Raw genomic sequence first — 17250 nt, 5'->3', positions numbered from 1 at the left:
TTTATTAAAGTCAGCTTAATTTCTGTGTGTGTGTGTGTGAGAGAGAGAGTATAGATTTATATTACATTGTGGGGACCAGCTAGCAGTCCCCACAAGGGAAATAGATTGATAAACTATAACATATAGTCCAGGAGGCAAGTGTGCAGAACCCAAGCGCAGTTTAATACACTGAACAAAATTATAAATGCAACACTTTAGTTTTTGCCCCCATTTTTCATTAAATTAACTCAAAGATCTAAGACTTTTTCTATGTACACAACAGGCCTATTTCTCTCAAATATTGTTCACAAATTTGTCTAAATCTGTGTTAGTGAGCACTTCTCCTTTGCCGAGATAATCCATCCACCTCACAGGTGTGGCATATCAAAATGCTGATTAGACGGCATGATTATTGCACAGGTGTGCCTTAGGCTGGCCACAATAAAAGGCCACAGATGTCGCAAGTTTTGAGGGAGCGTGCAATTGGCATGCTGACTGCAGGAATGTGACAAGACAAAACAAGATGTGACATAAACATACTAAATTATCTCCTTTTTTAAAATAAAAATGCAGAAAGTTTTCTGTGATGGGTAGGTTTAAGGGTAGGGGATAGAATGTACAGTTTGTGCCGTATAAATATCATTACATTACGAGAGTGTGTGTGTGTGTGTGTGTGTGTGTGTGTGTGTGTGTGTGTGTGTGTGAAGTAATATTACCATTACTTCATAGTGACAGTTCATTATAATTTTATAATATTTACCTACAGAAAGATCGTAATATTGAGTACAACGTGTCAGAATGTTTTAAAGTCGACCTTTTATTTCCCCTTTTTACAAGATAATTTATAATATAAGTACTATATATATTATGTAATATAAGTCTCAGGTGTCCCCAGAATGTGTCTGTGAAGTTTCAGCTCAAAATACCCCACATATTATTAATTATACCATGTTGTAAATGGCCATTTTTGAGTGGAAGAAAAAACATGCCGTTTTTGTGCATGTTTCATTAAATGTAAATGAGCTGCTTGATCCCCGCCCACTTTCCAGAAGAGGGCGGAGCCTTTACAGCTCCTGCCTTGGATACTCTGACAAAAACGAACAAAAAATCTGTTTAGTTTTGATTATCGTCTCTATCTCAGTCACGCACACACTGTAACTGACATTACAGTTCTTCATCATCATGTTGTACACACACTTTATTGCGTGTAATGCATACACACCCCACACCACTAATCCTACCCAAACGTATACACACGCACCCCACACCACTACTATGCGTATCATGTGCACGTAAAAACTAATTTTCGCGTATAAATTGCACGATAAACACAATGTGTGCTATAGAGACGCATTAAGTGTGACCGGGTTGCACCACGAATTAAGATTTCCTTTCTCTTTTTTAGGCTAAATCATGGACACAAATTAAATTTGTTCTCTGGATTTAGTAAATTATGGCCACGTTGTTGTGAACACACAAATATTATTTATGGGCATGATAATCCAAATATGTTCTTTATTCATTTCATCTTGTTTTTATTTACCATTATAGGATGGTTTTGTACACACTGCTGTACAAACCATACAACACCATGTAAAAGTAAATTTTGCATAATAGGTGTCCTTTAATGACACATTTAAGGGCCAATTAAGATAATAACCACTCTAATTTATATACTAACACTTCTCAAAATATTAATATCTTTGCTTTAATACTAATACTCATATTTTGATTCAATATTAATTTTTGGGGTTAATTTTGCAACCCTTCAGCTGCAAGGGAAAATATGTGTTTGAAGCAAAAGTGTAAGAAAGACCTGAACTATAATTATTTTGTTTAAATGTCTTCATTAGGCTATAAACTGTATATTAAAAGTATTTTTTTTACAAATTGTAAAGATAAACAGTTTGTTACCGTTAGCATCTGTCATTCATGACAACTTTTTAGTTTCCTTTAGAGATTTAAAAAAAATGAAAGGCAACAAAACTTTAGTCAGCAGAAGACTTGAAATCCTAAAACTCAGGACTTATAAATCAGTTTTTGCTAAATATAAATCATGAAGTGTTGAGACTGCAATCACACAGAGACATTTGAGTTTCCTCAGTGTCTGCTGAAGATGCGTCGTCATCTCTCTCTCTCTCTCTCTCTCTCTCTCTCTCTCTCTCTCTCTCTCTCTGTCTCTCTCTCTCTCTCTCTCTCTCTCTCTCTGTCTCTCGCTCTCTCTCTCTCTCCCCCTCTCGCTTATTAGAGATGGAGGAATACACAGTCAGTCACTGTGAAAGCGGACTAGCGGAGCGATTGTGTCGTGTTCTGCCGACTGTGTGTGTGTGTGTGTGTGTGTGTGAGAGAGAGAGAGAGTGTGAGACTGTGAGTGTGTGTGTTAGTGAGAGCGTGTGTTTGTGTGTGTGTGTGTGTGTGTGTCAATATCTGAAATCCTTGTGGGGAGATTTTTGGTCCCCATGAGGTAAACAGCTTATAAGTCACATAGTTTTGTGTGATGGGTAGGTTTAGTGTAAAGGGAGAGAATATACAGTTTGTACAGTATAGAAACCATTATGTTTATGGAAAGTCCCCTAAAACATGAAAACACACAAATGTGCATGTGTGTGTGCACGTGTGTGTGTGTGTGTGTGTGTGTGTGTGTGTGTGTGTGTGAGAGAGAGAGAGAGAGAGAGAGAGAGAGAGAGAGAGAGAGTTATATCAGGCAAGAGTGAGTAGCTTGTTATATCACTTTTATGGTTCAGTGATGCTGCACTTTCTCATGGCTGTTCATTTCCCTTTGGCATACAGCTGTAGAAAACACACACACACACACACATACACACACACACACATGTAGAGAGAGAGAGAGAGAGAGAGAGAGCGAGAGAGAGAGAGAGAGAGAGGCGATAAATGAAACTGAGCAAGTGAGGATAAACGAGAATCCCCTTGCACTCGTTTTCATCCTCGTTTAAGGATCTGGCAGCAGCGAAAGAGAAGAGAAGACGAAGAATCAAAAGCACGTTTATTCACTCAGCCTCTGTTTGCCAACGTTCCCTTCATCATCATCACAGCGCCTGCTCAACACAGAGGTATGGCTCTCTTTATTCAGTAAAACAACTCTTCATTAAAAAAAAAAAACTAGAACAGAACAGTATAGAATAGAATAGAATAGAATAGAATAGAATAGAATAGAATAGAATAGAATAGAATAGAATAGAATAGCATAGAATATAATAGAATAGAATAGAATAGAATAGAATAGAATAGAATAGAATAGAATCATGCTTCTTTTCACCTCCTCACGTTGCAGTTTTCTTCTCAGTCGCAGTGAATTCAGGTCAGGACTGCTTTTGTAGACTTTCACCATCCAGAAGAGAAGCACAGATCATCAGAAGAGAACATTTTGTTCAAAGTCTGCTTTCTTGCACCGATGTGTTTTCTAATTCTGTTTGGTAGTTTACCACAGTGAAATGCAGAGCACTGTTGCTTGTATTAGTTTCACTCGCACCACAGTAGAGCTGCATTGCAGAGGCATGATGGGAAACCTGAACCGTGACAGACAGTCATTAAAACTCTGGATTCAGCTCGAGCACCAGGACATTAATCGTGTGTGAATGCGTCTCGCTTGTGTGTTTGATCGCTGAACACGTTCAGTATGATGAGACTTTATCAAAGTGGAGAGAAAGAGATTCAGCGCAGTTGTTTTATTCTCTGAATCCACTGTTTACATCCTATGATTTGACTCTGTTGCTCTGAATAGTAAAGCGTGTTGTTGTTCACTATCCAGACCAGATAGAAGCACAGATAATCAGGACTATATACAGTATATTTTACTGTAATATATATTTTACCTTATTACAATAAAATACTGTAATATATATATATATATATTTTTAGTATACTATAAATCTAAATGAGAATCTATGGTTTATATATTTACCTTTCTTTTGTATCATGGGGTAAAATGTGACTTGAACATGTTTTCATAAGATTCACCTGCTTTTCTGAGGCTTGTTTTGATAACATATAGTGTGTGTGTGTGTGTGTGTGTGTGTGTGTGTGTGTGTGCGTGCGTGTGTGTGTGTGTCTGTGGCATCTTGATTTTTTGTTGAGAACTAGAGCAAAAGTCAGTTAAAAATGTTCAAAGGTTTCTAAAATAGAAAGCGAGCAGCAGTGCTGTGTGTGTATTTGTGTGTGTGTGTGTGTTCTTGTATATATGGTTTATGAGGACACAAATGTGTATAATGACATGGGTATTACAACGTAAACATGTTTTATCATGAGGACATCTCCTGTGTCCTCATAAACCAAACGGCTTAAAATACATACTAAATATGTTTACGAAATGTGTGTGAGTGTGTGTGTGTTTGTGAAAGAGAGCGTGTGTGTGTGTGTGTTTTGCAGCTTTGATGCAGGTCCTGTGAGGATATTTATTATGTCCTACATTCCCTCTGAATGAAAGGCTGACTCTGGGGAGTTGGTGTGTTTCCATGACATCATGACAGTGTGTGAATCTGCATGTGCAGCGAGAAGAGAGAATGAAGCCTGTGTGTGTGTGTGTGTGTGTGTGTGTGTGTGTGTGTGTGTGTGTGAACTCAATTTGTTTATCTTAAATTAATGTTTTAGATTATGTTCCATCATGAGGCAAAGCAGATGATTACTTCAGGCCACACACACACACACACACACACGCACACGCACACACACACATGTATCCCTACTGAAATTGTAATGAATGTGTATTAATTGTATTAAATGTGCACTTGTAGTGTACTTCAAATCTTAAACGTATATTTTCAGTAGCCTACACTTACACGACTGATTCTGAACACACTTAAGGAATTGTAATACTGACAAACTAAGCAATTGTACAAACTAAGTGTAACTGTAGCGTATTATTATTTATTTTATATGTACTAAATTACAATTACAAATGTGTAAACATTTGATTAGAAATGACATTAAAGTATATTTTAGTTTACCACAAATGCGTGTCTGTATTTCGGCAGCACATATTTCAAAGACAATAGAAATAATTATAAAATGCATACTTATGTGGGTCAAAAAGCACTTTTAAGTTGAACTAATTGCATTTAATATAAATTTAAACTATAATACATTTTCAAATAATTGCAAAAAAACCCCATGCAATTAAGTGCTGAAAACATTGCTTTCAGTTCACACTTAAGTATACTCTTCTAAAGTATATTATTATTATTATTATTATTCTTAGATATACCTCTTTTCCACAAGGGTACCATATGTGTGTGTGCCAAAGCAATCATGTGTGAAGTTCTTGCTGTTAAACATATTCTCATTTTCTGGCATACACACATTTGCGCTATCCAACATTTTCACGGCAGTCCGTTCTTGGCATTGTGCTGTTTCAGCATACTGTCCATATGGAAGATTTATTACAAAACAGGACAAATCTGTGACATTTTAGCTTACATGAACATTTTACATGACTCATATCTGGACACTTAATAAGTATAAAAACTGAAATGTGAAAGGGCAAAATCAAAGGACAACTGATATGGGGAAAATATGAGGGTAGTGAAAGGAGAACGAGAGAGAGAGAGAGAGAGAGAGAGAGAGAGGTGCATGTTAATCACTGCTCTCTCTCTCTCTCTTTCTCTCTCTCTCTCTCTCACACACACACACACACACACAGAGTTATGGGCTCTTTCTCAGAGCACAAGGGCAGATAATAGATTCTGTGACTCGCATTAATCAAGGGTCACTGGTCGCAGGGACAGGAAATGACAGCTAATCAAACACCCATCCTCATTCACTTCACACACACACACACACACACACTGGAGGCAGAGAGCATCACTCACAGAGCGTTTGTTTATTATCCCTCCTTTGAGACGCTGGAGCTGCTGGCTCATTCTGTGAAATGAGTGTTTCCCGCTATATTATGTGTTTGTGTTAATAGACTGCATCGTGCCATCTCAGGCTGAATGAATATATTGTCATATTTAAATTAGGGATATAATTATGTCTTCAGAAAAAGTAACAGGGTGGATGGCAACAGAGTTGAGTTCAATTGGAGATTACAATGTTATACAAGTAAAAAGTGCCTCTAACCCTCTGGTGTTCCTCACAGTCAAGAGTGACCGACACCTGATGAAACTTTTTTTTCCTCTGGAAAAATCAATGTAACTTATTTTTGTTCAATACTATTTTTTATTTTGAGATAGTTGTATGGTACTTATTCATATTTATGCCATAATTATTATGGTCCATTTTTCCCAAATAAATATTTTTTTTTAGATTAAACAGGTGGTATATTGCCTTTTCACAAGATGTAAAATAAGTCTCTGATGTCCCCAGAGTGTGTATGTGACGTTTTAGCTCAAAATACCCCACAGATATTTTTATATAGCATGTTAAAATTGTCACTTTTTGAGGGTGAGCAAAAACGCACCGTTTATGTGTCTGTCCCTTTAAATGCAAATGAACTGCTGCTCCGAGGGCGGAGCTTCAAGAGTTCGCGTGTTATCAGCTCCTATTACCTCACACACACATGCACTGAAAATTTCGAAAACTTTTAGCCTTTTATGTTCAAACCAAAGTCAGAAAGATGGAGAGACTCAAGAAGAAGTGATAACATGTAGACAACATTTCTGAATGGTTAGTTGATGAATTGATGTAGCTTTTATGTGTCATTATCTTCTAGTCAATGATTAGCATATTCTGTCTTGATTGAGTTGATTCTATAAATCGCATTCCCGGGGGCGGGGTTTATGTAAATTTTAGGGTTAGTGATGTCACTAGCCCGTTGTAGTCCTTAAAATACAATTTCTTTAAAAGAAAATATCTTCCTTTGCTTTGAACTTTGAGCGTTGTAACTTTGCAGATGTTGTTTTTGCTTGTTTAAACAGCATCATTACACACTAACTAAAGTTAGAAAAGTGAAATCATAATCAACCACCAATATAGAGATCCCTTTGAAAACCATTTTGTGAAGGCAGATTAGCGCCATCTGGTGAGAGAAAAGACAGAAAAACATGTAATCTTACGGTGTTACCACTAGATGCCTGTATAGCTCTCTATAGAGAGGCTTGGGAATTCCCTAGTAGTTTTTTTAAACAAAATTACTTAATTAATTAATTACTACAAACTAATACTTAAAGTAAGACTGGAGTAATGATGCTGAAAATTCAGCTTTGATCACAGGAATAAATTATATTTTACTATATATTCACATAGAAAACAGTAATTTTAAATTGGAATAATATTTCACAATATTACTGCCTTTACAGTATTTTTGATAAAATAAATTACATCCTAAAAAACAGATTTCAAACTAGCTTCAAAGGCTCCATAATGACATCTCTAAAGATATAAGACATTCAAATGAGCCTTACTGTAAAACAAGCAAATATTTAAAGACTACAATGATTATTAAACATGGAAAACTATAGACTGAAGGCAGCATTTTGTGTTTCGGGAGGGTTATCGGTGTTATTCAACTGATTCACAGATTAATTAAAGGTCAGTAGATAGTTTTTTTTACTATAGTAAAGAGTTTTTACTATAATTTAGAAGTAGAAGTAGAAGATTTTACTATAATTTCCCCCGTTTGACAGTTTTTCATGTTGTTTTCCCGCAGGTGATGGCTGAGGCGGATCTCCTCTCCACACCCCATAATATTCAGATCAGCGAGGTGAGCTGTGACTCGTTCCGGATCACCTGGGAAACGGCCCCTGACGACACGTCACGACTGACGCATTACTTCATCGACCTGAGCCGTAAAGAAGGCAGCGAGCCCAACCGCTTCAAGCACAGAGTCAGTATTATACTCTTATTCTGCTGTTTAGATCTTACATTTAGATTTTTATCACAGCCCTAATTTACTGTCACACAACCAGGGCTAGTGGAATTGGTCAACTTATTACGAACTGTCACAAGAACAATCCTCTCAGAACAATCTGATGTTAAACAAGTGAGGACTCGTGATTCACAACATTGGACCCTGTCGACTTTCATTGTATGAAAAACACTAAGACTATATAGAAACTATTACTTTTAATAAACTATTTTTAGTTAGATTTTTTACTAAGCAATTGAACCCAGAATATTTAATTAACCCTTGTATTAGGTTCACATTCTAGGTGCAATTTCTATGAAGGGGGGCAAAATGACTCTAATTCAAATTAAATCAATTCATTATGAATAACAACAACAACAACTCAAAAATCTGCGTCTGGTTTAAGACATGCTTTTTAAATAATGGAGCAAATACCAGTAAATTGACGAGCACAAACCTTAGTAAATCACCTTGCGTGATTCATTTAAATACTTTAGTCCCATAAATTTTGCATCTGAAAGGGAAACTCCTTCAAATGCATATGCAATAAGATCAAAAATAACCCTGTCCACATCTTTTCACCGCTAATTCATCACTGCGTCTTTAGTAAATCCTGGCAGTTGGTATTTAATGTCAAAAGAGGGTTTGCGCTGGAGCAAGCTGTAAATCTGGCCCTTTGAATAGGCCTGTTATAAACAGTTTTGGTGTCACGTTTTGATGAAGATGATGATGAGGTGAGGTGAAGTGGATCTTTTAGCAGCTTAAACATTTATTCAATAAAATGAAAGTACGATATCCAATACAGAAACAAATGAAACAGTGTGCGTAAAACAATGTATGGCGCTCGCAACACCAAGATCATGAGTTCTCAGTGAAATAGCATGCATGATGAACTATTAAAAATGAATGCCTTGCACATTTTCTTTGGATAAAACATCTCCCAAATGCAAAAATGTAGCTGTGAATACCCTAATTTCGGGTCTGTGCAGCTGCCATAAACCATGAAATATCCAGGTCAGATTGACCAGCAAAACTAATTTTGTAATTTAATATGCAATGTACAATAATTTGCAGGCATGTTCATAACACTAAAAGGGGAAATAAGTTTTTTTTTAAATCAAGAAAAATATCATTGGTTAATCAGTAACTCAAACTGAATCACAACATAATAAAAGGATTAGGAGACATATTTTGAATTTCCATGTTTATTTTGAAGTGCTTTCTGCCTGAATAAGGTTAAATTAAGGACAAATATAAAAAGCATGCGCTGGAGAGGCAGATGGTGTGTGAAGGAGGGTGGCTGTAGGTGTGTTGGTAATGAGCACATCTGACAGGCCCTTCAGGGGTTACTGTGATGGTCACACAGGAGAACGAGAAACCTGAGCAAACTCTGCTGTGAGCGGATAATGACCAGGACATGTTTCCTCCCGATAAACACCTGAATCGCAGGACAAACACCCTTTACAAAACAACAGGAAAAACACACACAATTAGGATATTGCTTTGCAAAAAAATCTAATTTAGTACACTAGTTATTTTTGGGGAATCATGCACCTATATATTATTTGTGTGTATTTATAATTTTTATAAATACAATTGCATATAAAAATCTGCAACAGCGTTCTAAAGAAACACCTTTTGTAATCTAAAATAATTGTGTCCCACAATCCCAGGCAATCCAGCCCTTTAAAACTATAAAACATACATAAAATTACGATATTTCTTTGCAAAAAATCTAATTTAGTACACTATTAATTTCACATCATGCACCTATTCATAAATGTTATAAATGTTTAAAAAAAGTTTTACATTTTTATTTATTTATTTGTTTGTTTGTTTGTTTGTTTGTTTATTGGTGAGTCCTCACCACTTGCACATGAAAATCTGCAATAGCGTTTAAAAAAAATGTTATATCTAAAATAGTCCAACCAGCCCTAAAAAATAAATAAAAAATAAAAAAATATATATAATTATTTATATATATACAGTGAGGAAAATAAGTATTTGAACACCCTGCTATTTTGCAAGTTCTCCCACTTAGAAATCATGGAGGGGTCTGAAATTGTCATCGTAGGTGCACGTCCACTGTGAGAGACATAATCTAAAAAAAAAAATCCAGAAATCACAATGTATGATTTTTTAACTATTTATTTGTATGATACAGCTGCAAATAAGTATTTGAACACCTGAGAAAATCAATGTTAATATTTGGTACAGTAGCCTTTGTTTGCAATTACAGAGGTCAAACGTTTCCTGTAGTTTTTCACCAGGTTTGCACACACTGCAGGAGGGATTTTGGCCCACTCCTCCACACAGATCTTCTCTAGATCAGTCAGGTTTCTGGGCTGTCGCTGAGAAACATGGAGTTTGAGCTCCCTCCAAAGATTCTCTATTGGGTTTAGGTCTGGAGACTGGCTAGGCCACGCCAGAACCTTGATATGCTTCTTACAGAGCCACTCCTTGGTTATCCTGGCTGTGTGCTTCGGGTCATTGTCATGTTGGAAGACCCAGCCACGACCCATCTTCAATGCTCTAACTGAGGGAAGGAGGTTGTTCCCCAAAATCTCGCAATACATGGCCCCGGTCATCCTCTCCTTAATACAGTGCAGTCGCCCTGTCCCATGTGCAGAAAAACACCCCCAAAGCATGATGCTACCACCCCCATGCTTCACAGTAGGGATGGTGTTCTTGGGATGGTACTCATCATTCTTCTTCCTCCAAACACGTTTAGTGGCATTATGACCAAAAAGTTCTATTTTGGTCTCATCTGACCACATGACTTTCTCCCATGACTCCTCTGGATCATCCAAATGGTCATTGGCAAACTTAAGACGGGCCTTGACATGTGCTGGTTTAAGCAGGGGAACCTTCCGTGCCATGCATGATTTCAAACCATGACGTCTTAGTGTATTACCAACAGTAACCTTGGAAACGGTGGTCCCAGCTCTTTTCAGGTCATTGACCAGCTCCTCCCGTGTAGTTCTGGGCTGATTTCTCACCTTTCTTAGGATCATTGAGACCCCACGAGGTGAGATCTTGCATGGAGTCCCAGTCCGAGGGAGATTGACAGTCATGTTTAGCTTCTTCCATTTTCTAATGATTGCTCCAACAGTGGACCTTTTTTCACCAAGCTGCTTGGCAATTTCCCCGTAGCCCTTTCCAGCCTTGTGGAGGTGTACAATTTTGTCTCTAGTGTCTTTGGACAGCTCTTTGGTCTTGGCCATGTTAGTAGTTGGATTCTTACTGATTATATGGGGTGGACATGTGTCTTTATGCAGCTAACGACCTCAAACAGGTGCATCTAATTTAGGATAATAAATGGAGTGGAGGTGGACATTTTAAAGGCAGACTAACAGGTCTTTGAGGGTCAGAATTCTAGCTGATAGACAGGTGTTCAAATACTTATTTGCAGCTGTATCATACAAATAAATAGTTAAAAAATCATACATTGTGATTTCTGGATTTTTTTTTTTAGATTATGTCTCTCACAGTGGACATGCACCTACGATGACAATTTCAGACCCCTCCATGATTTCCAAGTGGGAGAACTTGCAAAATAGCAGGGTGTTCAAATACTTATTTTCCTCACTGTATATATATATATATATATATATATATATATATATATATATATATATATATATATATATATATATATGTGTGTGTATATATATATAATTAGGATAATGATTTGCAAAAAAATCCAATTTAGTACACTAGTAATCAGGGGCATCATGATCTTGATTGATTGATTGATTGATTGATTGAAATCTGCACATAGATTTTATCTAAAATAATTGTGTAACACATTTATCAAAGATTCAAATCATTTTCCTGAAAGCTGCATTCAAAGTCCACTTGACAAATTGAAAAAAATTCTAAATTGAAAAATCTAAGACAACACATGTAAGTCTCCCATTATTCTGAGCAGTCAGTCAGAACTGAACAGTGTTGGGTAAAATATATTGAAATATATTGTATATATAAAATATATTGTGTTACTCCTTTAAAAAAAATAACTAATTGCATTACTTAGTTACTTTTTATGGAACGTAATATGTTACTTTTGCATTCCTTTGTCTTACGTAGGCTGGGCTTGCTGGTTAAAAAAAACAACAACAACAACAACAACAAAAGTTCTATTTTTAGTGCATGTAAACGCCCTTTCAAACCAAAGGTGACATGAATAAGCCTCAGGCTGAAGGAAATGCTAATGCGCTCAAACCTTTCAGCTGTGCTCCCATTCTGGATTGCAGAAGAAAGTTCAACACTCTTCAACATTAAAACAAAAAAACAAACACAAATGTGATGTTTATCTAAAAGTCATTTTTGCTTATTAGTGAGGTTGAATTGAATCATTGATGGTCTGCAACAAAGACACTGGTTAATAAAGTGAGATTAAATACATAAAGTATATTTGTGTAATTTAACATTGAATTATTGCAGGTTTGTGTAATATTCTCAGTTTGTAATGCATACAGTAAGCAGCTGTCTGTCAATAAATGGCAAAACAAAGTAACTTGCACTACTTTTGTGAATTTAACTCTTTCCCCGCCATTGATGGAATTTCCTGTGTTTTCACTGTTGTACGGTAGGGGGCGCTATTACACATCTTCTGAACGAGTACTGAATCTCCGGATCAAAAAACACAGGTGAAAATGTGCTCAAAATGTAGCTTTTTTTTTTTTTTTAGGAAACTTACCCATTCAAGTGTCGATAAAAAAGAATGCATGAAGCTAGAATAAATAAAAAATTAAAAAAATTAAAAAATTAATATAAAAACATAAATTGTTCTGTTCTTTCTTTTGATACATTGCATGTTCAGATATTCATATACAAGAAGATATTCTGGGGGCCATGACATTTTTGTGAAAATGATCAAAAACGCTGACATGGCAACTTAAAAAAAAAAAAAAATGCCGGCAGGGAAAGAGTAAAAGTAATGCGTTTCTTTACTAGTTACTCAAAAAAGTAATCTGATTACTTTACTCGCATTATTGTAATGCATTAGCTCCAACACTGGAACTGAGTAAATGTATAACTTCATTGTGTTCAGTTTTTCAAATTCTTGCTGACAAAATAAAGCTATAATGTAGGAGTATTGCTGTCACTCGATGGTCGCCAGAAATAAACTGCTGCTGAAATTACATCTGATTTTGCCAGGGCTCTAATATTTCCTGTGCGAGTGGAAGGAAAGGACTTTCATAAGGGGTTGCTATGGTTATTGCCCCGCTGAGCATTTCATAATTGGTTCTGCTTGTCAAAAACTTGAGCCTCCACAACAAGTGTAATTAGCTGTGATAGAGCTCTTACATGTGATACGTTACGCTTTAGTGAAGTTTGAAAATGTCTTTCACCTTTGACAGAGTCGTCAGAAAACACTGACGATGTTAAATCTGCAGATGTTATCTTCTCATGCATTTTACTATCGTTTCACTGCTTAGACAGTTAGTATTTCCCATGATTCATTTTATAGGTAACCAGATAAAATGTTATTAGTGATAATTGTCTAAGCAGTGAAACAATAGTAAAATTTATGAGAAGATAACATCTGCAGATTTAACATCGTTTGTATCTTTATTATCAAACTTTGTTTTGTATTGACACTATAAATAAATTATTAGGCAATACTGTAGATTAGAATTTATTTATTTTTTAAATAATAAACAAATGACTTAAATATATACAACAAATAATACTTTGGCCTGTAAAGATACTTCTTTTCAGTGCTTCTCATATATACAATAATCAATTTCTTTTTTGTTCATGGCTATTTTCAGTCTCTGTGAATGATGCTGACTTCTTCCAAAAAATTACTTTTTTCATTTATAGTTCATTTTCAGTTCATTTTTAACTCAAAAACGTCCAGCTATCCTGTTATTTTAGTATTATTTATATGCTAGTATTGTATTTATTTACATTTAAATTAGCTTTTATGTTTATATTTTTCGTTTTTTCATTTTAATTTTAGTTTAAGTTTTAATATTTTTATCTGCTTTTGCCATTTTTTGTTACTTAAAGGAGAACTCCAGTCAATTTTAACATTGAGCTCATTTTTTTGTAAATTTGGAGTGCTGTCAGTACAGAGAACAACGACAAAAATCGGTGTTGCCTGCACCGTGTTATCCTCTTTTTAAAATTTGCACCCTGTTGACTTCAATGGGGCAAGTTTTAAACCTGCTTTTAGCCTCTTAACATCCTTGATGTGTCATTACAAGTGCACAGGTCATGTGAGTGATTCCTTCAGAGTGAACACGGTGAATCTGACTGCAGTAGATGTGAAAGATATGAATAAAAGTGATGTTAATTCAGCCAGCGCAAATACCTGTATTTACATCCTGTTTTCGGTCGAAGTCCACAGTAGTCGATTGTTGAGTTCTCCACTATGACTGGATCATTAATGGACACACAGGGAATAGTTTAGGTCAGTCACTAGCAAGTCAGCTTATTACTGATTAACTAGTTACAGTGTTATTGTTATCTAAAACAAAAAAATAGAGCTGTTTAAAATTTGTTTTGTTCATTGAAATAAAGCTGAAATAAAAGTAAATATAGGTAACTGTTGCTTAGTTACCTATGATCACGCGCGTGAACTCGACAATCGACTACTGTGGACTTCCACCGAAACCACACACACACACACTCTCTCAGGATCTGATGTTGATTCTTGTTTTATTACGAGCTCTGTCTCTTTCTCTTTTCTCCAGCAGACTTTCCTCTGTTCAGCGTTTGTTTAAAACGGATGATTCTCTAGAGCAGGGATAGGCAACTCCGGTCCTGGAGGGCCACTGTCCTGCAGAGTTTAGCTCCAACCCTAATTAAACACACCTGAACAAGGCAATCAGTGTTTTCAGGATTACTAGATAGATACAGGCAGGTGAGTTTTTATCAGGGCTGAAGCTAAACTCTGCAGGACAGTGGCCCTCCAGGACCGGAGTTGCCTATCCCTGCTCTAGAGGTTGAAAATGTTTCTGCTCCATGTCATTCTTTCTCGCTTGTTGTGACGACTAACCTCTGCCACACACACACACACACACACATACACACACACACACACACACAAACACATACACTCACTCAACTAACCGCTGCCACTCCGACACTCCCACACCAGACGCACACACACACACACATACACTCACTCAACTAACCGCTGCCACTCCGACACTCCCACACCAGACACACACACACACACACTCCTACACCAGACACGTGTCAAAGTAGCCGGAGCAACTTTACCTTTATTTACTGATATGACGAGACACACACGGGCGAATGACATGTATATACGTGAAAACCATCCCAAAAGCTCTAAAATATAAACACACTTACCATAGTGAATCAGAGTAAGACAAAAACACATTTATAAAGAAGGATTGATGTAATGTCTCATTATTTAAATGTTGTTAATTTTGAACAAAAAGTGCACCTTAAATATTTCTATTTAGCTTTCATTTATTTTTATTTCAGTTTTAGTAATTTTAGTACTTCAACTTACAGCTTTCGAGTTTTCTAATATTTATATTTACTTTTATTTCAGCTTTATTTCAATGAACAAAACAAATTTTAAACAGCTAGTTACTAGTTAATCAATAATAAGCTGACTTGCTAGTGACTGACCTAAACTATTCCCCGTGTGTCCATTAATGATCCAGTCATAGTCCCACCAATTGTCCATAAAACCTCTGAAAAATATTTCTTGTCCAATATTGATGTTTCAGCTTGTGTTTCAGAGTCGTGTTTCAGTCTCTTGACACCCGCTCTGGGTAAGTTACAGTTCTGCTGGCTCAGGAGACTCGAGGCTTCCTTCACAATTCACTCTTGACAAGCCGTTTCGCACCTTCTCTTCTCAACAGACTTTTTTTAACCCAGCTGACCGAGCAGATTTAAAACATCATCCCGAACACAACAAAATCACGCAGAAACATGCGCCTTGTTGCTATGAGACAAATGACAAGTGAAATAAATATGTTTTAAATATCCAACATGTTTGACCTTCTCTGGCTGGATGCAATCATAATCTGAAGATGAAAAATTTGTCAGCTCAAATCTGCACACTGGCTCTAGACTGTAAATCGTGGCAAAAGTTGTGTAATGTATTCAACAACCTCAGTCACGAAGAGTTAAATATGACTTGAATATTATACTGAGTAATTATTCAGATTGATATGGTTTGGAATTGGAAAAATGCACTTGGAGTTAAAATAATTATGTATACAGTCTACATGTTTATATAATGCCATAATGTTTATAGGAATTATGTGCTACACTGTATTGCAGTTTGTTTTACAAGAAAAAACTATTTCAGTCTTTCTACTATATTTCATGTTCAGTTCAGTGTGTTACTTGCCATTTCTTTGTAATTATTTGTGAAATTTACTAGTAATTTCTTAGTTTGGCATGAAATGGAAGTTGCGATAGCCTTTTCTCCCTATCCGGCTTCTCAAACAAGAACAAATGTGGGCGGGGCTTGATTTTGTCTGTGATTGGGATTTGATTGAATGGTTATGGTTTGCTATTGGTGGATCTGATGTGATTGACAGGTTGCCCCGCCCTCGTCATCAGAGAAGAGAAGAGATGCTGCAAGAGGGAGGGGAAGATCTTCTGATTAAAATATTTATGAGGGCACTTACATTTATAAATAATAATAATGATGTTGTACATGGATAAATCTGATTTTTAATGAATTATAATTAAAAAAAAAAATTAATTAAAGCTGCAGTCTGTAACTTTTTTGGGTTAAAAATGATCCAAAATAATTGTTTGAGCAAGTACATAACCAGCCAGTGTTCAAAACTCTCTGCTTGCCTTCGCTCGATTCAAAACGGTAAGCTTGTAATAATGTTTTTAATTCCAGTGGTACTGGTGGATTTCCGCGGGAGATTCGAGCATGTCTTTGCGTCATTACGTCACATCTATCCACATAAAGAAGAGTCTCGGCTAGTCGGCTATGAGTGTGAGGATGCTGAAGGTGGAGATTTATAACCTTTTCTCACAGCACTTGATATAATTAAACTTATCAATTTGATGGCGGATCCAGAAAGGTTCAAACGACAATCACCAGTGACAACTGGAGATTCACCCGCTGTAAAATGCAAAAGACTTCGGAGAAAAAAAAGAGACCTCAACCGGCCCATGCGAAAACAAGGACAAATATCGGAAGGGCATTAAATGTAGTCACACAATGCTGATTTACATTAACAATTTGAGAACAAAGTATAATTTGCCCGGTTTGACGTGATATGATAAGCGATCGTTAGATTTAATCGGCGCGATTTACTGCAATGGTTTTTTCCCCTTAGTTGGTCAGAACAAAAGTGGATGTTACTTGTTCAGAAGACATTTTCCAGTGAAAATTCTTATGTTGGTCATACTTCAAAAAGTAGAATCTGTGATTGCGAATGCCAGTATCCACACCGGCGCGACGACTGACAGCCGCACATTCTCCTCAAAACATTGGATTCATCCGT

At 36.4% G+C, this 17250-nt stretch overlaps 1 protein-coding gene across 1 annotated transcript in view; it reads left to right on the top strand.

Annotated features, from left to right (window-relative positions):
• The first annotated feature begins 2730 nt into the window (after nt 1-2730).
• phyhip (phytanoyl-CoA 2-hydroxylase interacting protein) overlaps nt 2731-17250 on the top strand; it is a 28565-nt gene continuing 14045 nt past the window's right edge. Inside the window, exons 1-2 of the mRNA XM_084138332.1 lie at nt 2731-3050; nt 7583-7759. Coding sequence (XP_083994458.1) covers nt 7586-7759 — 174 coding nt within the window. The 5' untranslated portion in view covers nt 2731-3050; nt 7583-7585. The remainder of the gene's footprint in view (nt 3051-7582; nt 7760-17250) is intronic.

This window comes from Abramis brama (assembly GCF_963993115.1).
Source record: "Abramis brama genome assembly, chromosome: 16".
Lineage (NCBI taxonomy): Eukaryota > Metazoa > Chordata > Actinopteri > Cypriniformes > Leuciscidae > Abramis > Abramis brama.
The sequence above is the reverse complement of the archived record's forward strand: the minus strand, read 5'-3'. Positions and strand labels throughout refer to the sequence as shown.